Source organism: Hermetia illucens, chromosome 2 (assembly GCF_905115235.1).
Source record: "Hermetia illucens chromosome 2, iHerIll2.2.curated.20191125, whole genome shotgun sequence".
Taxonomy (NCBI): domain Eukaryota; kingdom Metazoa; phylum Arthropoda; class Insecta; order Diptera; family Stratiomyidae; genus Hermetia; species Hermetia illucens.
In genome coordinates this window covers 156,386,714-156,410,921 of record NC_051850.1, presented here as the reverse complement: position 1 = coordinate 156,410,921, position 24,208 = coordinate 156,386,714, and the positions used below count along the sequence as shown (strand labels likewise).

The window sequence follows — 24,208 nt, the reverse complement described above, 5'->3', positions numbered from 1 at the left end:
CTCTCCTAGTGATATTTCAAATATGTTCACATCATTTCAATTGACAGCTTAGATTCTACCATAATAATTGACAGACCCATTAGCAGTTTTGAATTATACAATACTCAGTTCTACAAAGTAACACTTCACTAAAAATTAAAAATAAAAACATCATTTTGCTTTTAATTTTTTCTGGTTTCTCCAGCTCTTGGGAGGTACATAGAAACACGGTTCATCCAACCAATGATACTAATTTGAGAAACATAATGTATATCTCCAAATCCACTTCCATCGGATGAATGTACAATTTAAAACACAACAAGAAAAAAAGTAAAATCATTCGGGATTGAGTAGAGTACCTATATGGATGACAATTGTTCGAACCCTACCCTTCACGCTGAATAATTGATCAGAGTAATTACATCATGACAGAGTTGTACTGAAGGATTCATTTTTGCACTTACTGAACAAGCAAGTATTCACGTTCATAGATGCATATAGTACGTTTTTGGGAAATCTCCTGGATCAGACCATAGTATCGGAGCTGAAAAAAACCCGCGCACTACACGGGTAATCATCAAAAACAAGCTCTGTTCCGTTCGCTAGTCTACACGACATTCATTATTTCCGCCAACCGAAAAAAAAATCATCCATCACCGAAACAAGCTTTCATCATCAATAAATTGGAAGCAAACGGCTAACAGTTTTAGAACATAGTCCCGAATATGTCGCACATATCAGACTACTAGAGAGATTCATCAATTTTTCATGAAAATCTTCCCATTCCTTTTATTCCATCCTCACCAGCAGAAAATAGACAAGAGAAAGGCAAAAAAACTGGTACAGAAAAAATGCTTTCCACTTTGATACTTTCAGATACTTCCACATAGTTCAAAGGCTGTTCGGAATGGTAAAAAATTTGTGAGTGATATGTGAAGATAAAAGCGAATGCGGTGGACGCGACCATTGTTTCCTAATTTCATAAATTAGCCGGCGAACAAGCTGTTCGTGTCGTTAAATATGATGACTATCGGGAAAACAAGAAAAACAAGTGATCAAGGAGCGACAACAATTGAAAGTGACAAATAGGATAAAGTCGAGCGGGAGATGTGCTGATAGATGATTTGGGATCATTAACCATGTCAGTTTGGCTTTTGTCGTAAAACAAACAAATCGCTTAAGGGTGCCCCCAATTTAATTTTATTTCAAAGTGTCACATATTTTGTTTCCTTTGATTGTGAGTTCTACAAATTTCATGCATTTCATCTCCAATTTTCGAAACTGCAGTCAGATTCAGTGAAATGACAAAGTATCTCCAGTCGTTCCCTGTGAAAATAGATAAATTAGCCTTCACCCCTTTAAGAGACAAACCTCTAATTTCTTTTCTCGTTCATCATTTCCCTCACGCTTTTCTTTTGATTTGTTACTTGGAACATTTAAGGGCCCACGCAATGCAATGAAAATTTTCAAAGAACATCAAGACCACATTGTCAAATTAGATAGAATATGGGACATTTTTCTTGTGAAGAACACATGAAAAAGACATCATGTAAAAATTAATGTGAAAAGCGGAAATGATCTGGAAAAACAGCAGTGATAAAATAGAGGAATTCGAATGAACTGGTGATTGACGTGATAGCTGCTTCCAATGGGGAAGGAATGGAGAGAGTCTGATGGGATTGCTTCGCGTGAGGGTAACATCAGCTCGTGGTAGCCTATGGCTCTGCACTAGATCATCGCATTTTTTTCAACTTCAAACTGATCACTGGCAGTTTGAAATGTTTTGGTTTGAGGTTAAATAATTAAACTATTGGATCCAAAGATTCAAAGATCCAGGATAGGAAATCTATGATTAATATAATTTTTTTACAGAGAACGATGAACAAATTAGCCAATTATTTCACAAATTGTTTCTTCCTTTCTGTTTTAAAGATACCTTCGCTAGATTGTATCCGGTTTGGGGTTGCTCTTTGAAAGTGATTTTTTTAACGGGTAACTAAGGAAGCGGATCCTTTATTCTCTTAGCGTAGTCCTAATGTGAAGTTTCAAATCAGTTTCTGAGATCCTTGGTGGTGATCCATTGTAGCACATGTCAATCCAAATTCAGGAACTGAAAGCCAAGGGCGAAAATTGCCCCTGATCGCCAAGGCGTCATTAATGATGAGCCTGACAGATTCCTTGTTAAAAGTTCATAATACAGTGTTCGACTTATTCCTAACAGGCGCGAAAAACCTGTCGTGGGTCAACGAAATGACAGACCACATTGAATAAAAACCATTTAAAATTCAGGAAATAAACCTGCAGATTCCGTTCAGTCTCACAGCCATATTAGTGAAGCGCCCTGAGTGATAGTTGGTAAGGAAATTTGGGATGGGTATTTCCAGATTCTAGTGTCCGTCAAATTGTGGAGCATACAGAGTTGCCTACAGAAAATATTGCTATGTGCGCCCAAACCTTGTCTATAAAAGTTATATTATTTTCGTTGGGATATTCATAAAATTCAAACAGTGCTGTCAACCTTAGAGAATCAGGGACTGAATTTCAAGTCTGCGGGGTAAAACTGAAAGACCCTACTTTTTAACATCGACCCTCAATGAAGAAGTCAGATGAATCACTTTCGAATAAACTACTTCGAAGTGTTTTATTAAATAAATCCTTCATCCTTCGGTCATAAATATCATCGAAAACGAATTAAACACCTGGAAAACCAAACTTTACAGATATGCATAAAAAAGTATTAGCAAATGGCTGCAAAGATCAAAGAACTTACTTGAATAGCTTAAAAAAATCGATGATATTTGCTTTAATGCCATTTCTTAAAAATTACGAACATATCTATGGCTTCAGAAAAGTGATGGAAGAACTGGGTACACCAAAGTTAGAAGTTTAATCTCTAGGTTACTAGCAGTATGATCTAGGTCCTTTGCTCAAAGGAACTTGTTGATCAGGATGTCTGTGTGCCGGGTTTATTTCTCTTTGTAAAGAAAATGTTGTGTGACTGCATTTCGCTGGATTCACCTTCCTTATTCAGGTTTGAAAGGGTTCCTTTATCCACTTCAGATAGAGTGCTAGCTTGCGTGATGCCAGATTTGGATTTGAATGCGTATATTTAGAATATCAGGATTGATGTTACGGTCTCGGAATGAAAAACTTTCGGTTTGAATGTCCTCCCAGTCAAATAAGACTCCAGCACTTTGTTCAAGTTCACAGGAAGTATTTTCTATGTGTGTGGCCTTTGTACCAGACTTTGTTGAAGGACCGAACTAGGTTTTAGTACATAACAGAACACGATTTTCTCTTTTCGAATATCTGCCTAATATGCGTGATAATTCTACAGTATGTACTTCTTCGTACCGCGCCTTTCACGGAATCCAAATTATTGCCGAGAATCATATCGTCGTCAGCTAGTTATGGTCCCTTCTTCAGTCAGGATAAGATCCTCGATCAATCTCGACAGACTGGATGACAGGCTTATGGGTCTGTATGAAGTCACTTGTCTTCCGTCTTTAGTAGGTTTGGGGATCATTCCTATATTTAACGCCTTTCAGCTTTTGGCGGAATTTATCGAGCTGAGTTATTAAACTCACGTGCCACCCAATTTACTGCAGTAGTAGGTGGTTCTCTGGTAACGATAATAATATATCTATTGTATCAGTGTAGAGAAGAAACCCGGGCCCGGGTAAAAATTATGAGAGCCTTTAATTTCAGTTGTATCGCTACGTGCCTGTTTTCCGGTTTCCCAGGAAAACTTTGCCCCCAAGAGGAATCAGCTTTTTCCTCACTTCTCTCCTCCGCGTGAAAAACCTGCACATATAGCACAAATCTTCTGCGTTCGGCATTATCTTCGTCTGGACTATACTGCCTCTGGATGTTGATAGGCGATGAATATACTAGTACTAGATAAGGTTTTGATGCGTGTTTCTGTTGAAAAGTAGAAGTACCAATTGTCAGTAAGGGCTTCCCAATTTGGTTTCAGTTGACTAAATTTGATGCGTTGGTTACATCTAGAAATTTTCAACTGACCCAGTAGTAAAATTTATGGTTTCAATAGTAATATCGTTTCACGCAAACAATGTCGTATGGTGAAAAAAACCACCTCAAAGTTTACTTGCTTTGGGTACCAACATAAGCTTCTACCAATTCCATAATGCAAAAAAGGTCTCATTTGATATGCAGGCTCAGTGGAACTAGTGAGCATGGTCGGTTTTTTCTTTCTGCCCCTGCAGTTTTAATCAAATTACTACACATATTACTATTATCCCGGAACCCTTTTCCGACAGTCTCAGTCTCTGCCTTGTTGTGTTAGTATCCCTCTGAATGATTTTTAATAAGTGATCTCCGATAACGTATTACTTTTGAATGGAACCACAATCACCCTCTACGGGTCAACAACCTTGTTCGCCTTTGAGCAAGTCCTTTCAAACGTATCACCTACTTCAGCACCAGCAAGTTCCTTCAAATATGTCAGCTGCTTCACTATAAACTTAACTTGAAGTTCCCTTCGACATCTTGATAATTTCAGCTTTTCCTTCTGAATTAGTCCTAACTGTCACTCTCTAAGCAATCATTTCGCCCGATGACAACCTGAGCGAAAATTTGGTAGTCCATTAATACATCAGTAGTTATGTTCTCTGTTGGGGAGATTGTGTGATATCAGTATTGAGTCATATTATGCTCTGTAGAACACTCCCTCTCTCTGTGGGTACCGGGATTTACCCGGTTTCACTGGCCAACTTGACGGTCTTCTAATTTTTGGATTCGGGGATTCTCTTTTCTAGCTAGACCAAAATTATCTTCTTTTGAAGTTGAATTAACTTTCCGTCCTAGTTAGTATTTATTCTAGTTCTAGGTATTTAGCGTTTCGACAATGTAGGTAAATCCCCCTTTCCTTGACACTACATTAGTTTGAGATCCTATCATCCTTCTTGGCAATTATCCCCGTACTTTCTACCTTGAACAAATCTTTTTGAATGCATCCCCGAAATATTCATTCAAGAGCAAGAGAGAAAATTAAGGCCCGGGGTGAATGCGAGCATCCCTGTACGGTCCAAAAGATTTAATTTTTTTCAACCCCAAGGGTATGCCCTGAGTTTCCCGGTTCTATTAGTTCAGTCTAGGGGATTTAGATTGCTGATAGTGATGGTATACTGGGGGGTGGTCCAAACTTAATTCAAAACTTGATGTAATGTATGTTTGCCCTCGATGGAACAATATATCATCCTAAAGTCGATAAAGTTGACAAGTCTGCGAAGTTCTGTGAGTTTTCCTACGAACTGTCTTTTTGAGTTTACCTTGCTTTCAAGTTCAGATTTGATGACAGTGGTACACGTTAGTTCTAGTGGAGTCTGGGTTTGGGAGTTCTAGTGGAGTTTGGGTTTAGAATGGTTTCTTGAGCCAAGTTGCGCTTTGGTTTGCAAGTTGTCTGAAAAAAACCTTTTTAAATAGTTGTGGTTGTGGTGGCATGGTCAGTGGTTGAAGCCTCTGTTGGATTTCAGTGCAAACAGGATAAACTGCTCAGCTGGTGTTGTATCCCCTGCCAGAGATACTGCATTTTTACGTTTGCCTCATCTTTACGATGAAAAGTATTTTGGTAAAATTGCGTCCTATGCAGACCAAAACCGGAAATCCCCCAGGACTCCCGAGTTTGGTCTACGCTTCCCTCAAAAAACAAGAGCCCGCTTAAGCAAATGTTTGAGGAAACTTCTTCGGCGTTGATCATCATTCAAGAGAGTCTTTTATGGGAAAATAACTGCTGTCAATAAGAGTACAGTAGCAGTTGCGGCAGCTCCTCTTTTGTTATTTTTGTAAATCCAAACCTTCCCTTTTAACTTGTAACTTATTGGTCTCACTTATTGCAGCCATAAGCATGTTGAAATTGACAGACCTTCTAGATTTTTATTTTTCGCTGGGCTAGGTATGGTTGTATGCAGGTATACACGCAACTAGAGCATATTTTTGACGATATCTCATATTGTGATAAAAGTCATAATTTGCTGCATCAAAACAGGTTGAGGTTTTCAATCATAACAGGAAGAAGCAACCGATTCAGTGATTCATTCAATGTGGGGGGTTCTGTGTTTATTACAAAAATCAATACAAAATTTAGTCATGCTAACACGTGTCCATCCATCATTAAATATTTATTGATCCATTTCCTTTTTCAAACCATCTGACCTTCCCGGCTACAATTCTGTCTAGCTCATAAATAATAGCTCACCCAAAGTATGGTTTCAAAATTGTCCAATTATCTAGTTTTTACCTCATTTACCTACATCACAGTCGGTTCCAAGCACATGTTAAACGGCGAATTAAATCTACCAGGAAAACCATTTACAAAATCTAAACTACTAACGTTACGCTCCTAGAAACTGATCAGATACAACGAACAATAGATACATAAAAATTGTAATTGTTTATCAAGGCAATATGCAAAAGCAACATAAGTTCTACCATAAACGTTTTTGAATAATTACTGTCGCATGTAGCACATACTAAATTCCAAGCAAACAAACGACACCCAGTGGACTATTAAATGTGTTTTCTGTGATGCTATACAATTAAAATGTGCACCGCCATATTTAGAGTGGATTGTTTGTAACAAATGTACGGTACGGATGGATTTCGAGAGTTTGTTTTGTAATGCAAAATATAATTAAAATTATTTAAATTTTGTTTTAAACTCACAGGTGTCTAATCGCAGCTTTGTTTGCTTAGCTAAAGCTCAGGTGCACGGTTAAGATGGATTTGGTTAAGTCTTAGAATTATCGGGTACATTAGTAAACTGCGTTGCTCATAGTTTGCCGCAGTGCACAGGGTGATAACTGGGAACAGTGAAAAAGATCCGACTTGTCAGCAAGGATTTCATGCTGGTGACTTGGAGGCCTTCCAGATAGCGAAACAATTTCATGATTTTAAAGCAGAAAACCAATCACTTTTGCGCAACACATCAATTTGGCTAGACAGTCCTCAAGATGGTTAGGGTAGGCTACTCTTATTCAAATTGCTTTATCTCAGTCACAATTCTGTTTGGTTTGACCAAATCTCTTGCATGAGATTCGAAGCAAATCTTACTTTGAATTTCATGCAAAAGATAATCCTTAAATTGAAATTGTCTAAAACGCTGAACTTAATCCACAGACATCAATTTTAAGACCTTAAGAGCTTTGCTAATTATGATTGGAGTTGCAAGAAATTTTCCAAAAAACAAAAAATGTTTTTTTTTTAATGTAGAGAGAGAAAAATGGATTTTAATTTTATTTTTTAATTTTAAGGAAGAATTTTAATTTTAATTCAAAATCATAATCAAATTGCTTTGAAAAATTCAAAATTTCCGATACAACAGAATATCAACGACTTCCTCGTTGAAATCCCATAAAACGGTAAATTTTTCTCGTCACCCTGTACCATTGTAAAATCATTTTTCAATTATTAAAACATTCTCAATTCAACTTGGAAGTACACAGCTAAGTTGGCTTTTAATGGTCAACAGAGTTTGGCCTTTCATGTTTGGAATTTTAAAATGGTCATACAAAACGGCAAAGTGCAATTGCAACTTTGATTGAAATTAATTTTTTATTTATGAAACATTCTCAACGCTATTCCCTGGCAAATGGGTATGCAATATAAATTTGTTGGGTAAATGAACCTGACCAGCTCATTGGGTGATGTATGATGCACTCAATTCAAACACACATTCAATTTGTACCGAGAACTTTTGCATCATCAAATGCGCGTCCTAAGCGAATGCATTGCACAATAATGCAATGATGTTATTGCGCTGTTCAATATGGATAAAAATGTGCATATGCGTTGGAAACATAGGTGCATTGCTGGCATGCCGATGTATTAATTATTATAATTGTGGTTGGTATTGTTGTTGTCCGTAATGACCTGCTACCCGTGTCGCGCAGGACATGTAATAATTAGTTATAGGCAAGACATCGGTCAATGGTTAGTTGGCGGGGGGAAAGGGGGGTCGAGTTCAATTTCAAATTGCTCACTTGTTATTAATCGGTTGTAATTGAGTCAGTTTGACGCATGTTGTACATGTATAAAGTGACAGGTTTATTACTCAACGGATAGGGACGATAGAAGTTTGTTATTTATGGGAGAAAAGCGAAAGTGTGCTAGTTTGGAAGGGAAATAGGTCAGATTGTTCAGCAAGGATGGCTCCAATACTTACTATTTCTTTGCGGGAGAAGCATCTTGTTTTGAGATTGCATCCTTTCCATTAGGGTTTAAAGCGTGTCTCTTGTGTCTCAAAAATGTTTGAAATTTTTAAAAAAATATTTATCACCCCCAAAAATACCAATGAACTCCTTCGTTCACATGCGAGGTCCTTGTTACCAAGATTTTATGAGTGGTAACTGTCTGATATGGAACCTCCAACAGAGAATTCGGTTAAGGTCGCAAGAAATTGGGAATTTCAAACTGGAAACTTTGCATGTTATGCGATGTTATTGCCGCTACTAAAGTCTACCCAAAGCTACATCATTTTATGCACTCAGTAGCTTCTTAGAGAGTACCTTCTTCAAAATTGTTAGCCTAGCCATTCTCCTTCAAAAACTCATCCTCATCAGTAGAATCTAAAGCAAACATAAAAAGGCGAAAAACAATAAAAGGGCTGACTGACGGTTTCGTCCAGGGCAGAGTCAACTCATCAGATGCTGCCTCACCTCTGCCCTGGGAGCAGCGTGACCGAAAATAACGACAGATGGAAATCGCTCCACTTAAATATAATCGCAAATACGTAATGGGTATGAATTATATTCAAGTGAAATCGATCATAATTCCAGATCTAAATCCAGCCGAAGTAAATTTTTGTTGAGGATGCTGGGAATCCTCAGTCCGCACCAATTTGGCGACGGAGCGGATCACTTGGGAAGCAACTTACTTCCTCTTTTCGGTCATGCTGCTCCCAGGGCGTAGGTGAGGCAGCGTCTGATGTGTTCCCTCTGCCTTGGACGAAACCCTCAGCCGGCTTTTTCGTTCTTTTTTGAAAACTTGTGTTTAACTCAAAAAAGAGGAGTCCGTGGACTAAAAAAGGGGACTCCGTGGACTACAAAAGAGTTGCTGCCAAGTGATCCGGTCCGTTACCAAGTTGGTGCCCCGTTCATTGTCTTTTGCAGAGTCATGGAAGGCGACAGAGCGGACGGCATTGCAGTAAATGCTGGATTCGAGATGCTAGAACTTCTTTTGCCCAAGCGACCTCCAATATCATTCGATTTCCACCATTATTTGGTACCAAATATAAAACAAATTCTGTTCAAAGAACAAGAAAGAAGCTATTATAAAAGTGGATGAATTTTTGAATAAGTTTTTCCACTTCTTTCTATGAGTTCAGTACATTGTTCCAAACGGTGCCCATAGGAGTCAATTGAATTGAAGATCATATGATACCGATTTTTTGATTTGGCATCTTTAAGGCCTGTTGGTCGTTTACGGTAGATGATCAAGCGTCATCAAAAAGGATCAAACGGCGTTAAATCTTTAATTAATCGACCAATCCGATTCGAAAGTTTTGATTTAGCCAATCGTGTATTAGAACTTGCTAAAGTGGAGGTATGTCATCCTACTTTACAATGAATTGGCTAAATAAATTGTTGTCATAAAGCTCGTTGGATTCACGCTTCAGGTAATTGGTATCCCTTCCTTAGAAAGTGATCCTGGGATGAGATGGAGGTCTTCAGAGAATTTGGCAAAACCTAGTCAATTTCCAGCTCAGTTTCAACCCGTTTTGTTTTTGTCTTCAAATTTGTTTTGATATTTCTCGTCTCGTAGAATTTAGTCAACCGATGTTATTTTGTTATCTGCTGGGGAGAAGTGCATGACCTTAAAATGTTTCGCCTCTATTTGGACACTTAACGTCATTTTATTTAGTAGTGGAAAAGAAGGAAAGAAGACAAATGCTGGGTGAAAGTTGCCATCTGACACAAAATGGAAAGAAATAGACTGTCGGTGGAGTTTTGTGCGCAAACATTTTAGATGGAAACTTCTAGAATATTTTGAGCAACCTAAAAGGATAACTAGCAGAAAATTGATTCTTATTTTCGAAAATTCCTTTAGAAAGCCATTTTAAGAACCCAATTTATAAAATTAATAGACCATTAGCTTAATCCCAACTACAATTTTATTTTATTATGTATATATATTTCGGGAGCAACTTACTCCCTTCATCAGTACAAAGCTGCTAATTAAGCTAATGGTCTATTAATTTTGGACTTAACTACAAACAGAACCCAATTTATGCAAATTGCGCAAAACGTAATATAGATAATGAAACTGAAAATTTTGGTGTAGATCTTCTCACAATTAAAAAAGGTACAGTAAGAAATTGGCTCATGCCCAATGAGAAAATTAGAGTCAGTCAGATGCATTTTCCAAATATGTGCTGTGAAAGTTTATATGGCAGAAAAAAAATCCTTTTAGTCCTGAACATGTCAATTCCTCAATTCCACCTTTTTCGCCAAGGTTGTCAGTTGATTACCTTAACACAATACATTCAATCCTTTCACAAGTTTTGATTGCTGTGAACTTCGTAAAAGGAAACAATTTTCAGCTGAAAAATTTGACAATAGATTTTTAATCTAACTCTTTCAGGATCTCATATTAGAGCCAGAACCGGCCTCAACTGAAATTGTGCGGACCAAGAGTCATCTGAAGTCGTAATTCTTACGAGGAAAACGATAATCAGATCAGGTATCAAATGGGACCCCTCCAAGTTGCTATTTTATTATCAGGATAGATCCTTTTTGTAAGAATATTTAATTAGTGTTAAAATTTGAAGAGAAAAATGTCCTGTGGGATGAAAAGACAGACGGAACGATAAGGTTTGACATGGGAAAGAAGGAGAAGAGGTGGAAGAAAGAAGGCAAAGTTAAAATGCGAAAAGGGAGAAAGGGGAGATTTTGGACAGCGGGTAGAAAGGAGAACAGAGGGCAGAGAGAGTTCTCCAGACAAAGTTTGGGATACAGGCAGGCGAACTCAAAGAAATCCGCAATTCAGGCTAGAGGAATTTTAAATAATCCGAATTTGTCTTAAATGACTGTCCATATAATTCATCATATATGTTTCGACGAGTTCCTGTGCGCTTTCTGCTTCACCATCGAACACAATGTCAATCGAATCTATGCCTGGCCAACATGCCTTTATGGGAAAATCCTCGGCATTTCTGAATGTTACCGCATGAACACCGGCAAGCGGTTTTCTACAAAGCACTGGAGAACGAAAATGTTAATAACCTGCAGTGCTTCGATTCCACGCTACAGGCATTGAGGATGTTATCGAACTCAACAAACACAGCCTGGTATTGTGCCATTTCAAAGTGGCACAGAAGACGATTTGTGATATCGGAGCCTATGCTGGAGTCGTTGGTCTTCATCGCCCATCGCTTGATTCGGCTCTGGGATTAGTGTGACAAGGTCATTTTCCAATATGAAAAGAAGGATATGTCTTCCATCTTTGCTGTCCAGTTTGGAAGTTGTTTGGCGAACCTAAGAGCATCCTTGGACATTTTTGCAGAGATGTTTACAGTGCCTATTTTATAAAATGATCAGGCATTGTTCAGATGAAAGGATTCATCGAGAACTGTTGACAGTGAGCCTGGCGCAGATGACGGTGTCCAGGAATACTATGTTGGGATGCGAATAACATATAGTTGCTGGATGAGGTCTGACTCTTTAACGAGACATCGGGTCTCAACAGTTAGTTCATGCTCGTCTTTGCCAAGTAGGTTTTATGCAGTTGGGGTGCCTCTCATCTTCCTTTCCCGCAGATCATATGCGCTCATCTTGGCGTTGTGCTAGACCTCTCTAAATAGGTATTTATGGTCGTAACTAACGAACGAGATTTATCTGAATGGTACTGGACTTCAAACTTATTTCGGTATTCTTACTTTGTTTTTCAACTTTTCTTCCCTATATGTCTGCCTCCTTTTACGGCCGAATCCGGTTCAATTCACCTAAAAATTAAAAATATTGAAAAACCCAAAAATTTACTTTAGTCGCCAAATCAATTTAGACGTACATATGTGAAAATTCAAAATTAAAACATTCATGATTCTCCTTCGCGGCGATAAGGGTTTTGATGAAGTTTTCGGCGGGTAAGGATCAGTAGATGCATTCACAGTTGCCCAACGTGCTGCAGATGCTTGAGGACTCTAGTTCGTGCAAATTTATTGTTGCAGGAAAGCAATAAGATTCTATTATGTATATTCGTATTGGTTTACTGTTCTGAAGGATAGTACGCAACTTCAAATTGGTTTCCTGTTAGTGGAACATATTTACTCACCTGTAGTCTATTGACTAGTGTCATGGCTTGATGCGTGAAGTTCTTCGGGATTTTGGTGAAGGTTTCGAGTGGTGTCACTTCGAACGAGTTTTTTCTTCAGATCTTCCTCACACTACCGGAAAAAATGCGATTCCTCTTTGCAGCTCTGAAAAAAATTCTAAAATAATTTTTTCTCTTGTAGCTTCTATTCTTATGTACATATATATTTTGATAAATTTTAAATAATTGCATCACGTATCGAATATCATAAAAGTATGAGCATATTCACTCCAATTTAGCTTGCCTGAAATGCCAATCCCCATCATGAATTCAGCAAAAAATGCTTCATCACCGTCTTGAAACTTCCGCCATCTCGTTAGGGTATAATTTTCCTTCTTCCACAGCAAAAAGCACATCCTCATTCCATAGATGCTGACTCCCATCCCGACATCATTTCAAATCATTTCCGCAAAAATGGAACGAAATCACCACAATGCATATTATCCAACTTTCAACAATACGCATTATATGCTCTTAATCAAGTCTTACTTTCTTCCAAAACTCTGAAATTATCTTTTGTTGACACCGCGTATCTATGTTCATATGCACATTCGTATGTGTATCTTTAGATCCTCTAACAAACGTACAAAGGCTCAGCCTCATTTGTGTGTTACACGGAGTTGCATCTCATCATTGCTATTGCTGCAGTAACAATGCCATTTGTCAACGAAAAGAAGGAAATGGAGTTCTACAATGTTGTTACTGGCTTAGGGCAAAAACGAGCATGCATGCAGTGAAATAGGGACAAGCATTGTACCCTCGCACACTCGTCTAAGTACATACGGAGAATAAGTAGTGCAAGTTTCCAGTTGAAAATGCACTTCATTTGTGCAGTCTCTTTCAATTCAACTTTGGCAACTAACACACGAGCGAGTGCAGCAGTAGCAGCAGCAATTCTCAAAGTCCTGACACATTTGGAATGGGTGCTTTTTCATTTTATTCATTCGAATCTCTTCCGTGCAGTGCCGGCTTTTTCTCATATCTAACGAGCCAACCAACGAGGACAAAGTTATTTTTAACAATGTACACACATGTGATACGACTGTGCATACTCATATGATGCTAACTCTTGCTCCGCCATACAAAGAACATGCTATCCACAGACGAGGGTATGATGGGACTTCAAATAACGCTAACAAGCTTGCTCAAATGAACAATTGTACTACGAAATCTATGTCGTCCTCCTCGAATACTATTGGATTTCATGTTCACATACGGAATCTGCTAGAACAGATTTTTCTTTGTGTCATACGTTCTTGTATGGCTGTTATGTATGAATGTGTGCTGACCCTTGGGGCAATATGGGGGATTACAATGGTACTTGGGACTGTTGAGCTGGTAAAAATGCAACAGAAAAAAGGACACATAGCTTTTAACTCTGGAAATCTGCTTAGATTTTATTCAGTATTTGCTGCAAAGAGGAGAGGACGAGAACGGATCCGTAAGTCCTTTTATAAAATTTTGTCATTGAGTAGTCAAATGATCGCATTTGATAATGGACGAAAAGGAAAGGATCCTAATTAATGTGACTTTTGATACCTTCCTTCAAAAGACTCTTATAAAATGGGTCACCGCTTATTTGCAACAGTCTGACTGCCTAATAAACAAACCCCTTGAGTTTGCGACTCTTTGGATTTAGTGTTTTCCAGTCCCAATATATCAATGCATTCGCTGTAAATCATCCAATATAAATCGTTGCAATAAATTCCATATGCTTCCAATTAATTTCACCGCTACCCTCGTTGAGTGTGTGTCAGTGGTCACTTTATCTCAATAACAACCCACCAGCTGAAAAATTCCCTACAAGCTCAAACAAACGAGAACAATAGTCAAACCCATTCTGTGCACATTCCCGGTGAAACTAGCCTTCATGGAGTCCTGCTTTCATTGCATAGTTCGATCTCTTCCAACTTTTTATCGTAGTCCCATACCCTTGCTCCACTTTGGGACTATAGCATTCGAAAAAAGCAACCCTAAATGGAACACTTTATATTATCAGTGCTGTCGATTGTGGTAGCCACCAGGCTCTCGGCATGGGTTCGAAAAACAATATGTAACCGAGGCTAACAGAGTACACTTGTGCGGTACTGTGGTCCCGAGTTGGGTTTGGTTTTATTCAATATTTCCCAAAAACTGTCGATATACAAAGCCACGATTCAGCCACATAATATCCTTTGCAAATGTGCCACTGGCTCTACACCATCGAATTCGTTTGGTCCTGTAAGTGACCTGCAGTTTTCATGCCCGACGAAAATATTAAAAAGCCACAAATTGTAGTAGCGGCTATCGTTTAATTACCGATTTTTGGTTCAAGTTTGAATAATAGTGGATACAGGCATGTAGAAAGTGAAGGTAATATCAATGGAAAATGGGGGAAGATATCTGGGGCTGGAGTATGAATTGAAGGCCCCATCTCCTCTAGGGTGTCGCCTTGAAGCTTTTGGGATCTAAAGGAGAGGTATAGTGCTATAATTCTTCCTGAAACGAAAGAAATGTGCAGCAAAAAGTTTCATTTTATCCAGAAGTGAATATCCTTAAAATTAATGTTTGGTTGTACATAAAATACTCTCCAGGATCACTCGACCTCCCAGCAACTAATACGTAACGCCCCAATCCTATCCGCGATTATAATCAGTTTTTATCGCGCAAAGACTATGCAGCTGGGCATAGACCAACTGATTCTCCAAAACGGGGATGACTTTCTTGTTTTGTTTATTTTATCCTGTCCTGATTCGGCTTTCCTAGTCTAGATAATTTATGGCTTGTGCATGGTAGGCACTCCGCCCGTCTAATAACCATTGGAACCGTGAAAAAAGCCCGCGATGAAATCTCTACTATCTCCAAAACTCTCCCGAATTTTAGTCCAACTTATCGAGAAACTCGCTCCCTCCCTTGGCTGTATAACAAGCAGATGATGATATTTTCAGGACTATAAAAAAATATCTGGAAAATTGCTGTTGGGAAAATCGATTTTCTATGCGCGAAAACTTTTTCTATTTAGGCAATCAGAATCTATTCGCTCGTCCTTGGCTCATAAGGGTGGGAGCGATGCGGCAAATGGGTGGATTTCGTCATTTGGCACGCAGTATCTTTTCATCTGGAGCTCACAGTGGATGAAAGTCTGCTTTGCTCCCTCCACTGTTAGATGCTTGACTGTATGTAATAGTCCTGGAAAAATTGTGATAAAAGCGCTGAAATAGCGGTGAAAGCTGAAAAGGAAAAAAAAATTACGATTTCGCTGAGTTGGCTGCATTACTTGAAAATTAAGCTGATTTTATTGGGCTCGGAAATGATGATTTGGTAGTAAGAAGGATGTAGGAATTTTGAGCTCTAGGCGATTAGGTTTTTACCATCGTCTTAGTCCTGTTGAAAAGTGTGATTTTATTAGTCAGATTTTCTCAATTTGCAAAAGTATTTAATTATCGGGCTCTGCTTTCATTTTATATTTCCTTTTAGAGCGCGTAAATCGAAGATTAGAAGCATTCCAATGAAATTTACCATTTTATCTGAGGTGTTAACATTTTCAGTTGATTTTGAAAGATGCGTTTCGAATCCATGCTTATTTCTTCCTCTTAATATTGAGTTTCTCCTTCCATTTCAAGGGACGGTTTCTCTTAGCTTTTCCACAATGAAGGTACTTACCTTGGAAATCGGCGATTTTTGCAGTTCGCTGAGCTTCGTTATTGTTGGTTTACTCTCTCAATTCTGTCTCCCTTGGGCCTTGCATTTGGCAGCGCTACCAGTTATGTCCGACCGTGCAATCTTCGTCGACAAAATCGGTCTAGCATTCTGGATTTTCAACTAGCATATTTTCCTCAGTTTTACTAGCAACACCTTTCTGGGAATTGGATCTTCGATTGGCCTTTCATTCTTACTATCTAAATCTTATTATTCTAATATCTACAAATTTCATTATTTATCTAACTCTTCCAATCTTCTTCCTTCACAGCTATGGAATGGATCTCAATGGTGCCCGACGAAAAAATGCAACCCGCGAAACTACATCAACCCTGAAAGCATGGCTTAATGAACATAAAAAAAATCCTTATCCAACGAAAGGTGAAAAAATCATGTTAGCGATTATAACAAAAATGACATTGACACAAGTATCGACGTGGTTTGCAAATGCCCGAAGAAGACTGAAAAAGGAGAATAAAATGACATGGGAACCAAGGAATCGTGTGGATGATGACGATGCAAATGTCGATGATGATGATCATAAAAGTAATGATGATAAGGATATTTTAGGTGAGTGACAGTTTTATTCAAAATTGTGCTAGATTATGTAAGTACTCGACAGGACAATGAATGACCTAGATAGCTTTTTCGACTCGTTGCTTACAGTTCGAAATTCGGTTGTGTCATTTATGCACAGCATTGAGTGTGATGAGAATGATCTCCTAAGCATAGTCTCATTCAAAATAAATTGAAGGTCCTGGGGGTTAAACCTAAGTAAGCTATGAGAAGCACCATGAAAGGGTCATACCAAAGGATATGAGGCCTATTTGTCGTGTCTGCCGCGACCTCCATAAAAGCATACGAATAACTGCATTCATTGAGCCCAAAAGGAGCTCCGGGGGGAGAATCGCAAATGGCCGGACCAGAAACACATCCCCTTAAGATTTTGGAGGATATATATACTCTGAAAGGGCAAAGCGAGGGCAATACTTCGTAGCAAGAGCGACTTCAGATCGTATTTCTTGGCTACAAGAACACAATACATTGAAAATAAAATAGAGCAGCATTCAATAAAAGGAAGGATTGTATGAATGCCTTACGCTCCATAAATAAATAGAGAGTTCACAATGATTTCCCGAAGAGGCTTCAAGATTTACACTCCACAGTAGACTTCAAGCTCGAAATGCCCAAAATTAGAATTCTGAAAAATAATGAGCGGCTTACACAGTGCCTCTCCCCTTCCTGAAGCTGGGGTCTGAACATAACCAGGCCAAAGTTTGAGGTAATCAATTGGGAGAACTTGAGACGCTAATTGGCGAGTAGATGAAGGTGAGGGTGATATGCTACCCTCTAGATCCCAACCAACATGGTTATCAAACAGGGAAGTTCTGTTAGATGACAACACCGCAACAAAGTGACTGCTGTTTTAGTCCTAATAAATATATCACGCATTTTCGATGAAACCTTTTAAGTCTATGATATTAGCCATCAGAAGGCACGATATAATGCAGGCTGGATCAAGCACACTTGATGTGGTGAGACCATGTACTGTTATAGGCAGGAAACCTCTGCAGGAACAGATTTTACTCCACTTTTTTCGAACCCTGAAGTAGAGAACTGTTAGTCTTACTAAGCAACGCAGGGTATTTCGCCATGATATCTGCATCTGATGAGAAAATCTCTGCAAACATTTTCAGAGCTTGTTTGGCGGCCAAAAGAATCATCCCGCCTCCGAAGACTCTCTTGCTTTCGCGTTATGGGTGTCATATCCGCCTTATCCGGCCTTATTATAAAAAAGAGGCATGTAGCATACATACCTCAAATAGATTACATACGTCATCCCTGAAATCAAAAACAGAATTATGGAAATGGCTGGTGATATTATGATGCCAGAGTTTTGCCAGAATTGTAAAGGATTGTTGAGAATCAGGTACCTTCAGAAGCTACTGAATTACTTCAAACCAGATGTAGTTTGAGGTGGAAATGCCCACAGAACCTTAAGATTCTGGCAGCTATAAACGAAGTAACATTCAAATTGATAGCCAGAATGCGAGTGGATTTGAACGAAAGAGATCCTAACCACCATTTGTAGGATTACAACCTGCAAAAATCAAAAGGGGCTGGAAAAAGAACTAATCCATCTACAGGAAATTGCGTTGTGCTATGGCAATACGGTTGAAATTTTGAAGTTGAATAAGATCAAAATGAGGACATTGATAGACTTAATAACTGGTAGCACGTGAAGACGGCTTTACGGTTTATTACCAGGCGGAGGCAACTCGTCCACCGCTGTCTCACTTCTGCGCTGGAAGCAGCGTTACCGAAGCAATTCGCCGATGGTAAATGCTTCTTCTCCTTCGACATCAAGTGGATGCGGACTTGGGACCCCTCAATCCTTTATAACTGGCCACTGATCTTTACACAAGCAAAAATTGTACTGAAGGTGGCAGCATGGAAACTGCTGACCAATCACTGTTTGAGTTCCAAAGTCTTGCCATCACTCTGGTAAAAGAAACCGGCGGAGTAAGCCAATCAGCCTAGAACTTGGAAGAGGAGTTCTATTGAATGTCCATTGGACTGAGCCTACCGACGTCTGGTCTAACTGATACTGGACGCTGAAGTGATAGAACTTCGTTTTCAAGCAAGTGGCTCCTTGTATTCGACTTCAAAGCAAGACCGGGTATTATGGTAAGTGATAATCTGAGATGGCTTGTACGGAGGAAAAAGTGGAAGATAAATCAACCATAGGGCGATGTTACGGTCGAAATATCCTTGTCCTTAGGCTAAATGTAGCAACCGCGCCGTGAAAAAATTCAGGCCAAAAAGGCTTCGTTTAATGTTCACTACATCCCCATGGCAAATATCGTTTCAAATAAAATTTGGTTGAATTTCAACTTTCAAATGATGGAAATGGAATGGAAATGGAGTCGCAGAAAATAAAAAAAAAACGAAAATAATGAATCCTGAATCAAGGGGGAAATGCACCCGAGAGCAAGTGCTACAAAGTTACTGCAACGGTGACATACAAGTATAGAAATGGACGAAGAGACATGTCTCTGGGAAAAGTAAAAAGATATTCACGTTAAGAAACATGTGGCGTTCTCTGGCTTTGTATGCTTTGTAAATTCTTCTCATCATATGTATGGGCTGGAAGCCGTTTTTGGCCAAATTCTGATGCCGTTGTGAAGCTCTAAGGAAAGTTACCCACAGGATCAACAACAATTTGGGAGACGAAAATGAGCGCCGAGGAGCACATACTTTTGAAGGAAACTTATCTAAGCTTAACTAAAACCATGTTATCATACGCAGTATCTCTCTTGGAAAAGACTCCCCACGAATTTGGTCAGTTGGAAGTCAACAACAAGGACAATTCCCAAAAATGAAAACGTTTGCAGGATTATATAATACAATGAAATACTTTAATTTAGTCGAACCTAGCTTACAGCAAATATGGACGAATCGCAAATTATATGTCGAACCCTCGGAAAAGTCTCCGAAAAGAGAGGGAACGGCTAATGGCGACGTTGTGCCTGTTAATCAATCGATTAGAAGTCACCACCTATATATCGGAACAGCTCTATTAGGCAATCCATGTAGAGTCGATAAGTGAATCTCCAGATACCCACTCAAAGGCGAGGATCAGAATAAGGGATAATCTGGAAAGTAGTGCAGAGACGCGCTAAACAGTCTGTATGGGACGCTCAAAGGCACCCTCCTGTAGATTCCCGGTTATAAGAACAGGAGAAGAGGGGAGGGGGATCGGACGATGAATTGTCAAAATGAGGTTCCACTTGTAATAACTGTGAAAAGAAGAATCTACTTACCCTATTTGACAGCTTCAGAGGATGAAGACAGAACCACTTCTTGTACTAAGTCAGGGCGAATCTGACCCTGCTACAATAAAATCTGATCGCGAGAGCTTTTGTACTAGACGCAAGGGCTACTCTGTGAGACTTGGCATACCATGCAATTCGCATTGTCTAAGTTGTGAAGAAAAAGGTAAAACCCTCCCATTGCAGGGTGCGGGAGTTATTTTTGTGAAAGCTACGAGCTGGCTCTGCAGATCAAAGCCGGGCAGATTCTGTTCGTCCAGTCGTTCCCACAGCAGCCATTGTTTTAAGCGTGTGATGTCTCGAAACGGCTCATCTGGATAAGGCTTGTCAAATATAAATTGCATACAAATTTTTCTATTTAATTTCCACCAGCAAAAAACCAATGGTATCACCTCAACTGCAAGAGCACTGTTGCCTTGTGCCTTTTCTATCACTGTATTCTATCTTTAGCTTAAATTATTGATTACCAAGTCATCTAGAAAAAAAATTGAGAAACCCCTTCAACCAATCTTTTTCTTTTTATCTTACAGACGCTAAGGACTCCGGTATCGGTTCAACCGAGGATAGTGATCGGCCGTCAAATCGTCTTGATCTGCTCGATCGGCCCGAAGGCAATAGCGAATGGTCCGGATCACGACCAGGTAGTGGTAACGGATCACCTGAAATATACGATCGTCCTGGTGGCGGTCATCCTCTCATCCACCCAGCTGCCTTACATCACCTACGACCGCCTGTTGGATCACCACCTGATGCTAGTAGTCACACCCCCGGAGCCAGTACGAACACAAGCAAGCCCAGAATTTGGTCGCTGGCAGATATGGCTAGCAAAGAATCGAAAGAAAGTGGGAGTGAAGGACGTGCAGTCTCATCTCCAACACATCCGTATCATCCGCAACACCCGTCACCGGGTAAAATTCTATCACCTCTAGCCGGACGTTTACCAAATTACTCACCATATGGTCGACCAGAACTTTATCGAGGTTTCTATGGACCTGCTGCAGCACATTTAGCTGGACCACCTGCTGATTTCCTCGAACATCACCAAAGATCACCATTCAGTGCCAGTTTAGCGCATAACGGCCTTGGAATGAACCCTCTGCTATGGAAAGCGGCTGTTAGTGGAGGAGCGCCATCTTTTGCACCTTTGAGTTTAACTACGAATCATCATCAGACAGCTCCTCCTGCTGGAGTATCGCCTTCAGCTTCGAGTACTTCATCATCAGGCGCGGAACATTCAGCTCCACCTCCACCAAGTTCATCGCATTCAACACATCCGACAACGCAAGGACCAACATCTGGTAACTCGTCGTCATCGTCATCGGGTAAACTTTCACCTCCGCCAGCGAGTAGTAAACCATGACCGGTAATACCATTTCTCAATCCGGAACAAATGAAATTATCAGTGAGGCCATAAATGTTCTCTAGAACGTATGAAGTGATTGTGTGCGCGAATTAGTTCATCATTTAGGTGGTGCTTCGCGAGTGGTACTTCATTACCCTTGTTCGTTTCGATCGTTTTCACATCAAAAGTAGTCGCTCATTGAGAACTAGTCTGGCCAAAACTGGTATTTCGCAACACTAAGGATTAAATATTTATTATGAATACCATCTAGTTTACTTTCGAAAAAGTGAGAAACCCTAAAATTTGTTGACCGTGCGAAAATAATTGTAAAAAGCATTTGCATCGCGATCAAGTGGATTGAAAAAGAAAAAAATGAAATAAACGAAAAAAATCTTTCGGACAATAATTTACATGTGATTTATTTATATTTAAATAAAATAAAATAAAAAAAATGTCGATGAAGATCTTTAAATACAAAAATAAAATATTTACACAAAAATATTCACTCACAGAATATGGAGTTGTCCAAAACACGTAACGAATGGATGAACAGCAATCATGGGTGGAATTAAAAGAAAGTAAGTCTTAATATAGAATTATCTGAAAATATCAGGGTGAGGCGATCTGTTATATTTAGCAAGAGTGGAGAGGTCTAGTTGGGGTTAGCTTTATATTTATAAATCAGTTGTAGCTCTCTTCGAAGCGTCGTTTTCTTCTGAGTATTGAAGGATTTTTTTTATCGAATTAGTAGATGAAATTATGCTATAAAAACATAAGAACTGTAAAAGGAAATATCATTGTATCCAATAGTTTCACTGTTGTGATTTTTTACTTCCGACCTCGAACTTTGCTTCATTTTGGAGATTTATTGCAAGCAAGGGATACTTTATTTACTATTTGGTTTATTTATCAAATATGTTTCCCTCGATGAACTTATCAATTCTTCGTTGTTTTTTCACCCCCTCTGTAACAATTATTCTCCCTAGCCTCTTCCTCTTTCCACAAAAGAAAAACATCTAATTTTGACCCTGCAATTCTTTTCATAAATGGCTTTCCCAGCCTGGAAATAAATTTTTATTTTAATTTTTGTGTAAATATTGCTGTAATAAAACTGTATATGTATCATAAATATATTCTTAAGATCATATTTAGTGATTATAAGACAAGAAATAATAGAAAAGAAATAAAATCATTTCGTTGTTATTTATTTAGTTGGAGTTAATTATTTTACTTAGGAATATGAAATGATTCAAAGTGTGGAAACATTTTTCTTTCTTTATTTCTATATTTATTATATTCGAGAAATAAACTTTAATTATCCAACCCGAACAATTTAGCTGTCTCTGTAGTTTCGAATCCTGATTAGCTTGAAGCACAACTAGTTCAGCTATTTTCTTTTTCTACCTTCTTTTTTTTTTAGTTGACATCTACATCTAATTCTAAGAAAAGTAATTTACTCCAACTGAATTAAAAAAAAATATAAAAAAAATCAATGAGTTTTTGCTACCGTGGATTGAAATGCAATAATTAATTAAAATTAGACACGAACTAAAAAAAGGAAAATGAAATAAAAACGAAACACAACTGAACTATTACGAAATATTTACGCATGTGGTTAAAAAGTAAATCTATAAATAATAAAATAGTTTTAGTTTACGTTTAGGAAATCTGTAAATATTATAAATAATATGTTTATTATAAAGGAGACTTAGCTTAAAAATGATAGTCCAGAACACACATACATGCATACAATACATACACAAACAAACAAAATCAATGTTTTTAAGGTGAAATATAATAAACGTGATTTAATAAATACGAGTAAATAATTGGAGAATGAAAATAGTTTTTATGTTTTAATTTTACTTTGTTTATTTGTTGTTTCTAAGAGGATTTAAAATCAAGTAAAAGAAGTAAGTAGCGAGCGTTGAAGCAAACAACGTTCCATTAAAAGAAAACATAGTTCCCTACATATCAGAAGTATAAAATGTAATTTAATGAGTTGTAATAGATATTTAATATAAAAAAATTGCGTTCCTTTATGTTTTCTTTTAGAAACAATTTTTGTTTATTCTCATTATTGATTCCTTGTCTAATTTGAAATGATTAGTTAATTAACAAGTTATAAATCGAATTTCTTTCAGTTATTTTCCCAAAAAAAAACAACTGAAATGACACTCCTTTTCGTTGAACCCCACCTGACAATTGAAATCGGAATATAATTGAAATTATATTCCCCTGAATTCACTAAATTCGAAGGCATGTAATTATTATCAACCCTGAATTTATCCATTATCACAAAAATCATTGTGAACAATTGAGATGACAATGTAAATTTGATTAAGTTCATATATAATATAAATATGTAATAAAACAAAGAAATACAAGCAAAACCATATGTTAATTAATTAATATGAGAATTACAATGAATCTAGTTGCAATAAAATGTGAATGAAAAACAAAAGTGAAAAAGAAAACCCGAAAAAAAGTGGAGAAATATTCCAGAAATAAAAATTGAGATAATGAAATGAAAATTTTTTAGTGTTTTATTTTATTATGGGAAATAGTTTTCGGATATTTGGAGAAAAGATAAGCCCTATCTGAAGAATATGCGTTGTGAAGGTTTAGATACCCCAAGCTTTTTTGCATGTCGCTAGTCAGGCTCACGAAGGTAAGTCAAGCTTTAAATACTTCAGCTTCCCTCACTTTACCGCACGAGGATTGATTCGGAATTTACGGCAATAGTTAAAATTGGTATTAAATGAAAATAATGTCAATGAAATGGGATCCGTTGCACATTGCATCCTTATCTGATGCTTCAGATGGCCTTAGATGACGAACAGAGCCGTCTTTTGGGTTCCCACCCAACCTCGACATTTGAAGTACAAAACTTATTGAGATGGCTCGTTTATATGGTGCTCTTAGACGATGAGGGGTGCCTCATAACATACATACCATTTTTTTTGGAAATGAATGGACATGACATGTTGCTAAAATAAATGGGAGAGAAATGTCGGGCACCCGAAGGTCTATCGACCAAAAACTTTAC

At 38.2% G+C, this 24,208-nt stretch overlaps 1 protein-coding gene across 2 annotated transcripts in view; it reads left to right on the top strand.

Annotated features, from left to right (window-relative positions):
• The window catches only part of LOC119649291 (homeobox protein caupolican), a 308,010-nt gene extending 284,335 nt beyond the window's left edge, over positions 1 to 23,675 (top strand). For both annotated transcript variants that reach the window (XM_038051385.1, XM_038051386.1), the window contains exons 4-5: positions 16,256 to 16,554; positions 20,348 to 23,675. In XM_038051385.1, the coding sequence (XP_037907313.1) occupies positions 16,256 to 16,554; positions 20,348 to 21,177 (1,129 nt within the window). In that variant the 3' untranslated portion in view covers positions 21,178 to 23,675. The remainder of the gene's footprint in view (positions 1 to 16,255; positions 16,555 to 20,347) is intronic.
• Positions 23,676 to 24,208: the final 533 nt, after the last annotated feature.